Source organism: Corella eumyota, chromosome 5 (assembly GCF_963082875.1).
Source record: "Corella eumyota chromosome 5, kaCorEumy4.1, whole genome shotgun sequence".
Lineage (NCBI taxonomy): Eukaryota > Metazoa > Chordata > Ascidiacea > Phlebobranchia > Corellidae > Corella > Corella eumyota.
Genome location: NC_137494.1, coordinates 15418315 through 15434831, shown reverse-complemented (window position 1 = coordinate 15434831; position 16517 = coordinate 15418315). Strand labels below are relative to the sequence as shown.

Genomic DNA, 16517 nt, shown 5'->3' with positions numbered 1-16517 from the left:
TTATATTGTTAATGAAACTGATATGTATATAGGTTTATATACCATCCTTCATAGAAGAACTTGTTAGCCTATTTGTGCAAAGCTTTTTTTTCCCGGGCATGTTTGAAAATAGATAATGACATCTATATTGTTTATTTTTGGAATATTTAAGCCCCTACTAACAGTAGATTTTGTTTAGTTTTTTAAATCACGTGCAAGATGTTAGGTTGTGTGTTTTTTGTATTAGCGCTAGCGACAAGTTGCTTTGCCCAAACAGTCGTCGAAGCTTCGTGTTCAAGTTATCCTTGCGATCCAGCCTGCGACCAATCAGCTCCTCCATGCAACGGTTTGATCTTCCAAGAGGATTGGGATGACTTCAACCTTGATCGATGGCAGCATGAGATCACGATGTCCGGAGGAGGAAACTGGGAGTTTCAGATTTATACGAACAACAGGAGCAACAGTTATGTCAGAGATAACACCCTCTTCCTCAAGCCAGTAAGTTAGAACTGACATATTGTAACGAAAATCTTACAAGCTAGTTATATTAACACAACCTTAAATTATATTTTTTTACAAGTTTTAAATGTAGCCTTGAACAGTTTATAATTAAACTGGAATTTTTAATAAAACCAACCACAATATAATATACCTATACATGACAGAGGCTTAAACTATGAAACTGTCAGTATTTTAACCAAACATTCTCCTCTAAGACTTTAACAGCTGACCATTACGGTGAATCTTTTCTATCATCGGGAACAGTCGACCTTTGGGGCGGATCTCCAGCCGACCAATGCACCGCCAACTCTTTCTGGGGTTGCCAGCGTACAGGCAGTGGAAGCAATTACCTCAACCCGGTTAAATCTGCAAGGTGGGTGCTTAATTTGGTTGTTTACTTGGCGTTATAACTTACTTTAGTTATAACCTTCTATAAAGTAGTAAAAAACTTTTGTTTTTTACGTTGCTTTTAAGTTATTAATATTGTTTTAAATGTTTCAGAATCCGAACAGTAAACTCGTTTGCTTTTAAATATGGACGACTTGAAGTTGAAGCTAAAATGCCAACTGGGGATTGGTTGTGGCCCGCGATCTGGCTTCTACCAAAGTAAGTTAATACAAGCATCCTTAAAGATAGCAACTTAACTAATAAACACTTCAAATATTTTAAGAGTAAATCGTTTTGGACAATGGCCAGCATCTGGAGAGATAGATCTTCTTGAATCAAGAGGTAAAAACATTACAGAAACTAAACTTAAGACTTGAAATATTCTTATAAATATTAACCATATCACCTTTAACAGGCAACACCGACCTTCGAGACAGCCAAGGCGTTTCCCATGGCAACGATGCGTTTGGTTCAACTTTGCACTGGGGACCATTCTGGCCTCTCAACGGATATGAACAAACCACCGCTGAAGTGTAAGTTTTAATTCGGTTAAGACCCAACTAGTTATGTGATAGATTAAGCTTTGAACAGGGTAATCAATAACATTTATTCTGTGTGGTTAATAGCTAAAAAAAGTACAAAATAAGAGTTTGGTTCAAGGGCTTTATAAACCATTACTTATCATGACAGACATGGACCCCTAGCTTCTGGATTCCACACTTACGCAATGGATTGGAACGAAAACGGACTCAAATTTTATCTGGATGGTGTGGAGCATCTTAATGTGGATCCAGGGAGCGACGGATTCTGGAAATTCGGGGATTTTGCAAACAAAGCTCCGGGAGCGGACAATCCATGGGTTGAGGGAACAAGCAAGATGACCCCTTTCGATCAAGAGGTGGGGGTTGTAAATAAAAATACACATAACAGCAACAACCTCTATTTAAATCGTAACTCATAAAAAATAAAGGAATTTCAACCATTTATCTATATATAAACATATACGTTAATGGGTTTTTATACACTCGCTAGTTAATGCAATTGTTGCATTAAACTCCAAACTTTGTAGTTTTACATGATCATCAACCTTGCTGTTGGAGGAACAAACGGGTACTTCCCCGATAGTTTTATTAACGGGAACGGAAGGAAACCATGGGCAAACACTTCACCAACTGCTTTTAAAGACTTCTGGGATGGAAAGAAAGACTGGTAAGGAATTTGTTGAGTTAAAATCAGATAAGAGTCGTTGTTAAATAAGAAACAATATTCGCTTCAGCAATAAAAACGTCTTACTTAATCTTACGCTTGGTGTAGATTAAAATAAACCATATTTAAACCTGTCACCAAACCTTAATACTTTGTACACTTAGGTATCCAACATGGAAGGCTGAAGTTAACAACGGAGAAGATGCTGCTCTGCAAGTTAAATCGATCAAAGTTTGGGCAAACTAAAACTTTAATAAAAGCTATGATAACTTCATTGTGTGGTTTATATGAATAAATAAAAATTAAAAGACAGGTTTAATTCAATTTTTCATATTGATAGAGTGTAGAAGGTTAATGATTAAAAGCCGGTTTTAAAGTAAATACGGGACATGCAAAGGGTAGCTACATGTGCAGTAGTCGTCATAGTTACAAGTAAACAGTCAAACAACGACTGGGTAGGGCTTAAAACATGTTACAATGCCTTAAAAAGCTGAAAAAATCATGATAGCATTCTATTTTTGTGGCACAATCCTTCCAATACTTATAAACGAATTTGTGTCAGTTCAGTTTATATTAAACCATTTTGTGTAAAACAGATTTACAAAAACTGAATCATCATCCACAAAATGCGATCAAGTAGCTTTACACTACTTTAAAATGCCGTTGTACAAGTTTGCTGCTATCACAATTAAGCACAAATAATGATAAAAATATTATTGACATACTAAGTATTATATAAACCCACCCGAGCTATAAAATCGATATTATTAAGATTAATTTGTTGTACGACAGTTGGTCAGAACAGAATCAATATCAAAAGATGTAAAAATATTTTAACGACGTTTTCTCAATATCTGTCGTACGCAAAAAAATTCCAACAATTTCAAAAAAAAATTCAGTTTTATCTGGGTGCTAAAACATGACCAAAATATGTAAATAAATAAAAGTGTATCTAGTTTAGTTTTTAATGTTAAATTATTCAGTTATGACAACGTTAAATAATATTAAACAACCTTATGTTTGTTTTGAATACTAATTAGTTAATTAGTTTGAAAATGAACTAAAATAAACAAGTTTTTGAACTTTAATATTTATTCAACAAAACTTCATTTACTTTGCTTATCAAATACAAATAATTTTGATTACAAAAAATCATTAAACAAGCGAAATATTGATCGTACTTCGATGCGTTGCCAATAGCAATTTAAAACAAGTTTTAAACAGTCTGGCCTTACTTTGTAAAATAAATGCTGAATAAAATAAAATGAACAACAACTTTGGGTCAATTTTTGGTATACTTATAAACAAAATTGTTTGTTAAAATACTTTTTAAGACAAAATATATTGGCCTAAAAAATTTAAATTTTTGGAAACAAATAAAAAAGCTTTTAAATTCAATGATTACACAAGAACAAATTTATTAAGTTTCTACTATATACAAATTAAAAGATAGAAGTTTAACACAAATTAATAACATTTGTTCCACAACATTACAAACATTCAATTTACAATTATTTGGGTTCATTTATTTAAACAGAGTCAGTAAAATTAGCACAAAATATAACAAACATTGTTTTTAATTAAAATTTCTACAAATCTTTGAAAAAATTCAGTTTTTGTTAATTATTTTTCTGACAAAAAGCTTCCGGGTTCAAATACAATAAACTAACCTTTAAAGGAATGTGCAACAAAAGTTGTCGTGAATAATGAATGAGTTTTTATTCGGCTCCGGTGTACGCATAATCAGCTTTATTATGCATGATTAGTTTGTCATTCACAAAATAAAAACTGTCGGATTTTGTCTCGTAAGGATGCTCCACCATAAGTCGCACTAAATACAAACAAAAACAATTAAAAAACATTAAATTTTCATTCATAACTCCAATCTAATTCAACCAAAAACATAAAAATTTTAACCATAATACTATGTATATAAGCTTAAACTTATTTTTGCCTGTAAAAGATTGATCTTAAATTTAATTTATGCCATTTATTTTAAGAATAGTTCTATTTGTAAAGCAAATAATCTTTAATATTTAAGTTTGGGTGTTAATGCAAATAGCAAGCTATGTCCTTGTGTTAAAATATAGGTTCTAGGTTTATTTGTTTAAGAAAAACAAAAAGACAATGAAATAAACAGAGCAGTATAGGTATTTTTTCCTAAAAAATATTTCATAACTTTATAATTAAAAAACCGGCAGCGTGGTGTAGTGGTAAGAACACTTGCTACACTACACATGAGGTCGTGGGTTCAATCCCCACTGCTCTCATGCTGTTGCGCCCTTGAGTAAGGTGATTTAAACGGTATGAACTCCTGCTGAGACAATACTTAATCAGCAGCATAATTACCGGGCAACTATAATCTATAATATCCAAAACTGCCACAGGCAACTCGAGACTGGGCCGGAGTAACTGATGTTACTTTATGTTTAAGTCGCGCATTCGACTTTTCCACATCGAGGATAAATATATATACCAAAAAAAAAAAAATAAAAATAAAGTTTGTGATTGAACTAACTTTGGTCGTTCTTAAGCTGTGGAAATTCATAAATATGCTCGCATGTGTTCTTACTATTAGGAATACAAAACCCAAAGTCGAAATCAAAACTTTTGAGAAGTTGGTTGCGGAAATAATGTCGCTCAATCATTCGAAAGTTTTCTATCGGTTCCTTCCCTACTACGAACTCAACACTGGAAATAATAAATTTGATTTTAAAAATATGTTCCTTAAACAGGTGTTTGTTTACAAAATTCTACAAATTCATGTTTTTTGCTACTTTACAATTTTTTAAATTACAATGTTCATAATAACACTATTTATCATGAACTGAAAATAATATTTTTTGTTTAATAATATGTTCTTATTAGTGCTGTAGGGGTTAAATCTAGCTTAGAGTTAAGTTGTTTACAAAATTTACACAAAGTCATGATTTTAAGAATGCCACTTTACAAAAAGTTTATAAAAGAGAATGTTTGTGATAATGCTACTCCAATATGTCACATAATTTTAAATTCTAAAACCCATAATTATCAGAGAATAACTCGAGTTAATCTGGAAAGTCCATGAAATAACTCACACCAACATCGCTTTAGGAATTTTCCTTTTAACCCAAACTTATTTATAAAAACAAAAATCTTACATCATATTTTATAAAATATTATTTTATAAAAAATATTAAACTTATATTTATAATAAAATATTAAATTGATTCGAAAACACAATTAAACCAAACTTGTTATAGTAAAAACTAGTGATCAAAAATTCAACTTTTATCCCCTATTTACTTCTATATACAACAAAAATTTATCAATAAAACACAATTGCAACCAAATTTGTTGTTATATAGAAATCAACCATAACACAACTTTGAATTTTAATTTAATTAAAATATACATTGTTCTCCTTAATTATACAATAGAAACTTTAGAATTAAATGAACCATTCACAACTTACGTGGCACCCACAGTTCTGAGTTTAAGAAACTTTGGTGAGAATTGGTAACGAACAAATCTGCCGGCGTTTGGGTCGGAAAGATCGACCGAACCCTGACTTTGTAGTTGCTCCATTTCCTCTGTAAAAATATAAATGTTAAATAAAACAAACCAAAATATCAACTAAAGTGGTAAAAATTACCAACTTTATAGCAAAAAATTTAACACCCATATATAATGGAGCTTAGAAGATGATATGTCCAATTAAATAGCTTTTAAAATAGTAGTTTTTATGTTTGTTCGTGATTCGTGGGTAAATTATTGCAGGCAAATATTAGTTAAGAGTTGTGACCATATTATGACAATAAAAATACTAAACATAGGACTAACAACCACTAGTTATAACCCTTTAAAATAAACTAAGTTTTTAAATTTACCTGCAGTTGGTTTTGAAATTTCGAACAAAACTCGATCGCTTTCCATATCTCGAATCTTGAACCTTGTGAAGTCAATTCCGTATACATTGTCTTGCACTGAACATAAGTAATCTGTAATAAAGAAATAAATTTAATCCCTTTATTGTAAACTTGTAAGCAAGGTTACACTTCGAAGGTTAACCATAGAGTTGAAAACCAATGTTAAAATTGTAATTTAATTCTATTTTTTAGAGGTCAACAAAATGTTGACATTTATCGTCTTACTCAAGGATGGTGATACATTTGTGACCACAAAGCCTTGACCTTTTAATTTGGTGACACCTGCTGATTATTAATAATAGATAAAAGGAATCTTTCCATTACCAGACTTTGTTGTGATAAAAGTATAAATTATGCAAAAGAATGTGGTTTTACAAACAGATTTTAAACTATAGAGAAAAGATACATTTATGTACACTTTAAACCAGTGTACTAAAATTTAATTAAAATCTATGTGAAGTTTAAGAAAATTTAATTTGTAGAAACAAATAAAACTACCCAAACTAATATCATATTATTAAAAAAAAAAACACTGTAAACGGTATGAACTCCTGCCAAGCCAGCACTTAATCAGTAGCATAATTATCGGGCAATTATAATCTATAATATCCCAAACTGCCACAGGCAACTCGAGACTGGGTCAGAGTAACTGATGTTACTCTATGTTTTGGTCGTGCATTCGACCTTCCCACATCAAGGATAAGATATAACTTTACTTAGTTTATAAAAATCTGATTTCTTACAAAATTGTTGAATAAACATTAAAACGATATTAAAGCCTTTACTATATGCATTTAATATTAAAGAAATAAATGCCAACTTACTATCAGTAGCGCTTGTAAGTCTCAAAACATCGTCCGGCATAATTGTTGACTTCTCCAGTAACTCCTCCTCTGACATCATGTCCTGTAAAGCTTTCTGTGCGGCTTCTTTCGACTTTTTCTTCTGTCTGGAGAGGAATCCGGGCTTCTTTTTGTTTGCATTCGATCCACTCATTATGGAAGTTGGGGAGCTGGCCATAAGTTGAAATTAAAAAATTAAACAGTTTTTAAACAAAATTTGCAAGTAGTAAAAACAGATATCTCAATAAAAGAGTTTCTGAAAATAAATGTTTTAAATGCCTAAATATAATGATATAATGATATAGTAAACGTTAACAAAAAAATGTAAACGTTAACAAAAAATCGTTGAATTCAAAGAAGGACGACATTTCTATACCCTTCCCTCGTCTTCCCTTGCACTTTATAGTCGATTTTGCAAGATTGCTTGGCTTTTAAAGTCAACCTTGCATCACCCCCCAGACTGTCAACCCTTTAAATAAATACTCAACCTGTAGTAAAGTACAAAAATGCTGTCCCGCAAAATAAATAAATGTTTAATGCTAAGATATATAATAAATAGTAAATAAAATTGCAGACATATTTAAATAAAAAACATCTAAATTTAAAAACCAATGTTCAAGCTAACCTTAAAAATTCAAGAATTTATTTTTATTAAAAAGAAAACAATTTACAAAAGCGCATAAAAGTTCTGCCAAAATATTTAAATCGGTCATGCAATAATTTTGTAAAATTGACGTCATAAATTTATGATTTTTAGAAAATTTTTAATCATAAGACAACAAAAAGTTCAAATTGTGTGCAAATACAAAAGATTTATTTATTTTATTTATATTTAGCGAATAACAGAAGTTGATAGGAGCCTGAAATTCAATGCAATAAAAAATAAAACATTTAAAAACTAATCAAATAGTTCAAGCAAAAATACACAATTGGTCAACAACTTTGAAACTTAAAAGTTTATAAAATTTCATTAAAATATATCGACACAAAACAGTACTAGTTTTATATAACAAAAAACTTTATATTTACTGTAAGTGCCCAAAAGTACAAAACATTTTGTGCCAGGTTACAGCCTTACAAAGATACAAATAAAATAAATTCATTGTATATGAAATATTTGTTTAAAAGTTTGGCAAAAAACTACAAAATGCACCCAAAATACCAATAATTAAAAGTTTATAAAAATATTAAATATAACAAATTGTTTTATATGAAAAGTTTATAAATGTAGCAATTGCTGATTTATTACAGTATAGTGTATATAAACAAACATTTTAAATTTACAGAAATCTCGAATAAAAGTCGATTTATAAATTTCATGTTTACAAAAAAGCAATTTTTGGAAGCTGATAAAATTAAAAAAATGTTTTTCTCTAGAATTTCTAGAAACTAAAAGCAGTTTTGAAACTAAGCAATCTTATTTAAAAATTATACCATATACCATTCAAATACCAAAACACTTAATATAAAATCATTATTTAATTCTGTTCTTTTACTTTTAAAAGTATCCCGAAAAAACAAGTTAAAAATGTGTAAAAACTATTTAGAAATTTTGAAACCCAGTTTAAACATCTTTTTGGGAGAGATGACAACATGTTTATAATAATGAACCCTCTAGTACCAGAGTTTTACATGAAGAATTCTTCCCTCCTTTTATTAGTAAGTAAATCGCTCTCGTTATGAGAGTCTCCATCTTCTATATCGCTACTTTCTCGAACATCCTCGGATGCTTTCACCTCGTTTGTGTAATATTCACCTGAGGAATTAAGGTAAAAAAATGAGACAAAGTTACTTTTACTAACTTGTGGAAGTACTGGAAGCTTTTGTTTAAATAATAGTCAATAGTCCTTTCAGTATTTAATTGTTGTAATATGGTCGCAACTCTCAACTAATATTTGCTTGTAATAATTTACCCTTGCACCGCAAAAGGAAAATATATATATTTTGTAGGCTTTTAAATTAGACATATACATTTATTGTCCACTTACATCATGGAAGAAGTAGAAACACAACCCAGAAATTTATAAAAACACAACCCAGAAATTTATACAAAAAAAACCCATAGTTTCAAAAGCTCACATGGCAAAAGATTCAGAAATATTTTGCTAAACTAAAACCAAGAATTACAAAACTCTAACTTACCTTTATGACTCATAAAGTATCGGACAAGTAAAATGATTGCCACAATGAGGACAAACACAGCAACCGCGACAACTCCTCCGATAACAGCTGCATCTGCAGATTGGGGTTCAGGTTTCATGGTAGGAACTACAGAGAAAAGTTAGAGTTATTGGGTGCTTTATGTAACAAAGTGTCCAAGTTTAATGATATTATTTGACAGCAGTTATACAATAATAATTCTTATAAGTTTGCAGATTTGATAAAATAGTTTTAAAATATGCATTTTTCAATAAATTTTCCTATCATATGAACTTGTGATTTGTGTATAAATAAAGTTAAGGAAAATTATAATCTTTGAGATTACAAAATGATAAAAGAAAGTTAATTTTGTTCAAAGAAGTTATAACTTCCTAATTTAATTACAATATAGCAACATGCTTCTTATAATAAATGATTGCAAGTCATATATTACAATGCAATATTAAAAAAACATGCAAATTAATAACGTTTAACAAAGTTGAAATTTTGCTGTGATGTTAAATTATAAAAACTAATTAGTTGTACAACTTAAATTTATGTTTAGCAGGGTTAAAAATACAATAATTTTTCTAGATGATTTTTAATGAAAATGACAACTAATGAATAAATGTATTAATACCTGCTTTGCCATTATTTCCAATATCAGCTGAAATATTAGCGCAAAAAATATTAGTAAAAGCAATATTTTAATTTTATTGATATTACTTGAAATGCAATAAAGAAGTTAATGCAGTTTTATTTAAATTAAACTACAAGTTAAAATCTAACAGAATGCCATACAAGATGCAATTCATTAATTAACTAAAATATTAATTAATTAAAAGTTAATGCACTTTTTGATTAGAACACCCAAAAAGTTGTTAAAATATTGTGCAAATAACATTAAAGCTAACCTGGTGTTGTTGGTGGTGGAGTGGTGGTGGGTAGTTCTAAAATATAAAATATTAGTTTAATATATTGTTAGTAATTAGGTATGTTCTTGGGTTTAGTTTTTATTGATACCATTGCATTATTTATATAATCTGATGCTAGAGGTCCAGAGTTCAATTCCCACTGTTGACATGCTAAAGCAAGTAAAATTTACAATTTCTTTTTAAGAATAATTTCCAAGTTTGTTCAAAATTTAAGTTCAAATTTATAAATTTTTTCCAAAAACAGTTAACAAGATTAAGCGTAATACTAGAAAAGAAAATGGTTATTCTGACTTAAAATTTGGTCAAAACAGAATAAAAACAATAATAACAAACACACTGACAATAACAAAATGTTTCGAAATCAAAAAAAAGGTGAAGATTTCGAATCATTATTATCAGGGCAGCAGTATGCAAACTATCACAACTTAACACTGAGATACATCGAGTTAAATATCACTTACACATTAAACCTTTAAATGGTAATTACCTGTAACAGAAATGGCAAAAGAAACGTCAACATCGGGTCCAACACCGTTGCTTGCAATACACGTGAATGTTCCGTTATTTGTAAACTCTTTCTCAGTAATCTCCAAACTCGTGGTTGAGAGTTTCGAACTTGTTCCATCTGTGTGGAATATAAATATATATAGATGAAAATAAGTTTATTCCATCATGAGAATGAAATACCAAATTGTGTTGTCAGTTTATTATTGGGTACAGTTATAACTTACAAAGTTATGTTTTTTTAATCTCAGTAAACTTTATTTAAAGTACCAATCTTAACAACACTTTAATATAGAAGGATTTAAAATTAAACCCAAAACTTAAGAATCTTATACTAAACTCATAAATTTATCATTTTAAGAGAAAAAACTACTATTTAAAAAGTCAACCTGAGGAACACTTTACATACGAGCATTATATAATGTGGTGCAATATATACATAAGTCTAAATGTTATTACCTTCAGTAACTAGGAAGTTTGTGGGCAAAGTAGTTGAAGCTTCTGGTATCATCTCAGGTTCGGTGCTGTTAGGAGGACGATACAAGCTATCAGGTTTGAATGTCCAGGTTATTTGTGGTCTGGGGTTGCCAGTATATTCACATGTTGCTATAAAGGCTTCCTTTTCTTCCATTATCATCATGGAATTCTTTTCAACCGGGTATTTTAAAGATACAGTGGCAGGGTCTGTGAAAAAAGAATAAAATGAATAACAAATTTTTGTTATATTCACTAAATTTGATGTGGGTAAGTCAACTTTACGACCTTAACATAGAGTAACATCAGTTACCACAACCCAGTCTTTTTGGTAGTTTGGGATATTATAAATTTTAATTGCCCGATAATTATGCTGCTGATTAAGTATTGGCTTAGCAGGAGTTTATATCGTTTATAGCGCCTTATTCAAGGGCGCTACAGCATGTAATCACTGGGAATTGAACCCGAAACTTAACGTAGTGAAAATAAACCGAACTGCCCAAGATAACTTGAAACTGGGATAGAGCAATAAAAGTCTTAAAAATAGTTAAAATTTTGTAAAGTATTTTACTTATACTTACATTTAACATTAACTTTTCCCATTGACTTTGTATAATTTTTCATATTAGTTTGGGATGAGTAAGAAACTTTGCAGAAGTATTCTTTATTATTATCCTCCTTGTTAAACTCTGTCATTAAACTTAAACTGTTGTTACTCAACCCATATTCACCATAAACCTCACTATTCACTGTGGAATAAGTGTTCACTGGTTCCCCATTTGAATCTACAAACCTGTTTTAAAAATTAAAATTATTATTTTCGAAAAAAAATTGGCAGACAAAATATAAGATCACAAAAAATGGAATGATTTATAAACTGCCAAACTTAACATTTATTATTGAGTTTTAAACCAGCCTTTACTAAAGAGATACTAAATGTATTTTAATTAATTTTAACAACAATATTTTAGGTTAAGTTTGATTACAACATAAGTAATATTAGAACTTACGATAAAGTTGGTTGAGGTTTAGCAGCATCAGCAAAACAAGTCCCAATCTCAACAACATTATTTACAATCACTTCTTCATAGTTCAGTTTCACATAAACATCGGGAGTTTCTACAAATAATTAAGTTATTTAAACCTTGGTTGTTAATATTCATGCTGAAACTGTGTGTTTATATAAAGTCCTGGGTTTGATTCTTACTGCTTTTTTGAACATACATTGTATATTGTCATACATTGTATAAATTGAACATACATTGTATATTGTCATACATTGTATAAATTGAACATACATTGTATATTGTCCACTTAACCCTAGTTTATATATAAAACAATTTACTAAGTCAGCAGAATTTAAAACTGATATAATATTTTCTGAGACAAAATATTAAAAATCTTTTACATGTGAATAGCATTTAAAACACATCAAACAGTTTAGTTTTACAAAACAAAATAGATTGTTAATTTAAACTTACTGTCAACAGAGAGGGTAACGTAAGCTTGTAATGCAGGATCAAGCCCCGCAACCTCACATTTATAATCCCCAGCGTCACTTAACTTTACTTCATCAACTTTTAATATCATCGTGTTCTCACTTCCTTGTTGGACTGTTACCCTAAAATTAAAATCCATTTTTCAATATATTTAACTTTTACTATGATCTTTGAAAAGCTGGAAGGCCACGACCTAAACCTAAAGTAACATTTGTTACTCTGACCCAGTCTCAAGTTGACTTTGGTAGTCTGGGATATTATATAGATTATAATTGCCTGATAATTAAGCTGCTAATTAATCACAAGAAGTTTGGACACTTGCCTTACTCAAGGGCGCTCGCTACGGCATGAGAGCAGTGGGAATCGAACCTAGTAAGCTATGCAGTAGAGTCAAGTGTTCTAACCACTACTAGATGCAATCAAATCAAAGCTACTATTAAATGTTATCTTACCAGAAGCAAGAATAAATTAATAACTTGCTTTTTAAATAAACACCTTTCAATTGCACTCCAATTTCAGAGTTATAGATTTCAACAATTACTGTTAATATAAATAATCACCAAAAAATATTTAAAAGCCAATTTTTTTTACCTATCACTCATTGAAGGTGTAAGAACATCATTTTGAAAAACCATCGTCGTTCCATCGAGATTGTTCCATGATTTAAACACAGGATCTGGGAGATCCCCTTTTACGAAACATTCAAGATAGAAAAATGAATCTATTCCAACGACTGCATGAGATTCACCACCTTCTATGGAAATACTTTCACCTCCAACTGAAATAAAACACAAGGTTAAAGGCGTTACATAAATTTTTATATAATGAATTTTGTAACTATAACCGGCAGCGTGGTGTAGTTGTATGATCACTTGCTACAATACTTGAGGTTGTGGGTTCGATCCCCACTGCTCTCATGCTGTAGTGCCCTTTAGTAAGGTTCTATAAACGGTATAAACTCCTGCTGAGCCAACACTTAATTAACAGTATAATTAACGGGCAATTATATTCTAAAATATCCCAAACTGGCAAATACAACTTAAGACTGGATCTGAGTAACTAATGTTACTCTATGTTTAGGTTGTGAAGTTGACCTTCCTACATTGAGGAGAAAGATATAGCCTATACAAAAAAAACTATGTCCAAAGTAAGTTTAGTAACATATTATACATCATACAATAAATAATTTCAACTCAAACAAAAATTAATATTTAGTTCTTTTTAGCAAAAAAATAATCACTTCTTTTATTTAAATCATGCCATACAAATATGCTGCCAAAATTATTACCATAGAACAATACGTTCAATAAATACTGTAGATATGGTTATAAGATATAGACAGGTACATAGCAAGTTCTAAACCATGAAATCATCAAAAATTATTCTGTATTTTTAAGGTTCAGTGACCATATCATAAGAATACATACATGGTAACATAAACAATTATAAAATTAGAAGTATAACAATACATGAAAACATTAACTATATTTCTATGTCTAACATTTATACTTAATAATATAGGGTATATTAAAAAGCTGTTAAAAATTGATATTAGTAAACTTAATGGTGTGTTTAATAGGCCAATAAAATTGAATCAAAACCCAGTATTAAGATTTATAATTTCCTTTTACAACCATTAGCTAGAACTGTTAAAAAAGCCATAAAAGAAATAAAATACAGCAGCGCATTGAGGACAAAACATTGAGTCAGTAAATTTCTTTGTTTAAAAACTTCTTAAGTAAGTTTGAAGTAACTTAAAACTGTAACCACTTATAATAAATACTTGAATAACAGGCGTCGTTACAACGCTTTAAACAAAATGAATAGAGGTCACTTTAACAAATTTATTGTAGGAGATATTCCAAATTTGTTAAAATAATGGAATTGGAATTCTGGTAACTAATACTAACCATGTTATAACTCATCCACTTGTTAAATTATTCTTAAACGTAACCACGAAGCCACAACCACCATTAAGTGAATACAAGATAACAAAATCCTGTTTAACCATGTTTTAATAAAAAAACGATGTTTTTAATATTGTAACTCGTGTTACAAACCAATCCATCAACGTAACAATTTCACTTATGACGTCATAGACCTTTCGAAATTCGCGATGTAAGTACGCGAGAGTGCGTGTAATAACGATACTTACAAAATTGAACGAAAATGCTTTTAAAAGGGCGGCAATAAATAACCACAAATCCATATTAAACACTTTTGTTAAGAAATAACCAGTTATCCAACAAATTAACATTCTTCCCCTAGTTAATTAGCGGTTATTAGTTTTAATAGGTACGCTGTAAAACGCAGATGTTGCAAATGTGTTAAGACGACAATCTTTGGATTTTAGAAGATTAGGTTTGCTACAAAACGTACGATTTACTAAATAAGTTAAAGTAGGGGGTATTTGGCAAGCTATCAATCAATTTAATATTGCAAAATTATAAAAAAGGGGTTAATTTTGTAGGTTTTAATTAAAAAAAAACGCTATTTTAGGGTAAAAATTGAACTAATTTAACATATTTCAAATATTATATAAACTACCCTGACATAAATCAAAGATTAACTTTATATTTTTTGCGTTATTCCAATACCGGAAGCAATTCAAACCAATCTACATCAAGCAACAATTTAACAAGTTATACAGGAACCAATATTAAACTAATTTGTTGACTTAAATGACAGTGCCAGGGGATTTGTAGTGAATAGGACGGTGCATTGTGTTGTGTATGACACGGTATTTTACCATGAATTGGAAAAATCTAATTTTATTTTAAGGGTATTTCTGGTTCACGCTTATAAATAGGCAACCTAACAATAAGTTTAAAATACTTACCCTTTAGGTGAAGTGTTGTTACACAGTTCCTATTTAAACTTAATAAAAAAAGGTGTGATACCTGAACAAACATAATTTTCCCCTAAAGTTTAAGTCCTGTATTCACAATACATTGTCAAGACCACTACCCTATGTTTAATCCAGGCAAATATAACATGCCAATGTTAGGGGTACAAGCAAATACATGTGGCCTTCTCTAGTCAATAACAAGTAGAAAGTGGCAAGTTAAAGCACACATACTTTTACAGCTAGATTTCTTAGTTCCATTTGAAAGTTGACTTGTGTTCGAATCTTTCGAAAATGTTGTGGGACTCGACGTGGTTTGTTCTAATGAAAATTGATTTTATATCAATTTTATTGGGATGTAATATTTGAAATATTAAGTAAAACATGCACCTTAAATATATGTTGTGTTATTAATGTGTATGCCAATTTAAAACATTATGAATTAAAATGGTCGTGAAGTGTAATAAATGTGAACAAAATTTGTGTGATTTTTTGATTAAAATGATATATACCATAAATGGTCAGCATACTGTGCTATATAATAAAGTAACATATCTATGTAATTTTAAAATTAAAAATCAACCAACATTTTAGTTAGGTTTTTTAAAACTTGCATTTTAACATCACAGATAATAAAGTTTTTTATAAATTTACAGTAAACAAATTTTAACAACGCCCAAAAAAACAAACATTCCTAATTTTTGATAAAAGTATTTTTATATATTTTTGTATAGGCTATGTTATACAAAACATAGTTAAACACCAATCTTATTTTTACAACATACATGGAAAACCCTAAAAATTAAGAACCGTAAAAATAATGATATACATTAGGTATCACATGAGTATCAAGTTTTAAATTTAATTTATACTTTTTAAAACTGTTCAGTCATAATGTTATCTTAAAGTAAAAATTGTTATTTACAAATACAAATATTATTAAACAAAAGTATAAAAAAAACTAGCCCAGAAGTTAGGTTATTTCTTTAAGATGATTTCTTAATATAATTTTAAATAGGTTATTCAGATAATAAAATACTAGTTTAGTTATATTAAAACTTTCTACTATCCGAAATTTAAACATTTTGATACCTAAAGTCTTTTAAAACACATTAATAACAAACTTTTAAACTACAAATTAATAATTAAAACTTACCATTTAAAACTGCAACGAATAATAAAAATAAACTAGAAATCCGAACTTGCATCTTGTTAATATTTACACCGGGCTTTATTACAAAAATTCTGAATTAAACCAAGTTTAACTTTTGATCATCTAAAAATTAAAAAACAAATTA

The 16517-nt window shown here is 29.6% G+C and overlaps 3 protein-coding genes across 4 annotated transcripts; 1 reads left to right on the top strand and 2 right to left on the bottom strand.

The window, feature by feature from the left end:
- Positions 1-198: 198 nt before the first annotated feature.
- Positions 199-2319, top strand: LOC145753605 (beta-1,3-glucan-binding protein-like). Its single transcript, XM_082570008.1, has 8 exons — positions 199-477; positions 696-853; positions 982-1086; positions 1151-1209; positions 1283-1400; positions 1558-1765; positions 1937-2076; positions 2238-2319. Exons 1-8 carry the CDS (start codon positions 199-201, stop codon positions 2317-2319), a joined length of 1149 nt encoding a protein of 382 aa, XP_082426134.1.
- An 836-nt stretch (positions 2320-3155) lies between these two features.
- Positions 3156-7189, bottom strand: LOC145752377 (protein unc-119 homolog B-like). Its single transcript, XM_082568654.1, has 5 exons — positions 6806-7189; positions 5943-6053; positions 5528-5645; positions 4592-4764; positions 3156-3904 (listed from the first exon to the last, which is right to left on the bottom strand). Exons 1-5 carry the CDS (start codon positions 6999-7001, stop codon positions 3792-3794), a joined length of 711 nt encoding a protein of 236 aa, XP_082424780.1. The 5' UTR covers positions 7002-7189; the 3' UTR covers positions 3156-3791.
- A 260-nt stretch (positions 7190-7449) lies between these two features.
- On the bottom strand, positions 7450-16514 carry LOC145752679 (cell adhesion molecule 1-like). 2 transcript variants are annotated; one of them, XM_082568998.1, is made up of 11 exons: positions 16376-16514; positions 12966-13152; positions 12357-12496; positions 11886-11994; positions 11457-11668; positions 10861-11085; positions 10385-10522; positions 9877-9912; positions 9603-9629; positions 8966-9091; positions 7450-8579 (listed from the first exon to the last, which is right to left on the bottom strand). In XM_082568998.1, the coding sequence occupies exons 1-11, from the start codon at positions 16425-16427 to the stop codon at positions 8452-8454; spliced, it is 1380 nt and encodes a 459-aa protein (XP_082425124.1). In that variant the 5' UTR covers positions 16428-16514; the 3' UTR covers positions 7450-8451. The 2 variants fall into 2 exon arrangements, with proteins under 2 accessions (XP_082425124.1, XP_082425125.1); XM_082568999.1 differs by lacking the exon at positions 9603-9629.
- Between the last annotated feature and the right edge of the window lie 3 nt (positions 16515-16517).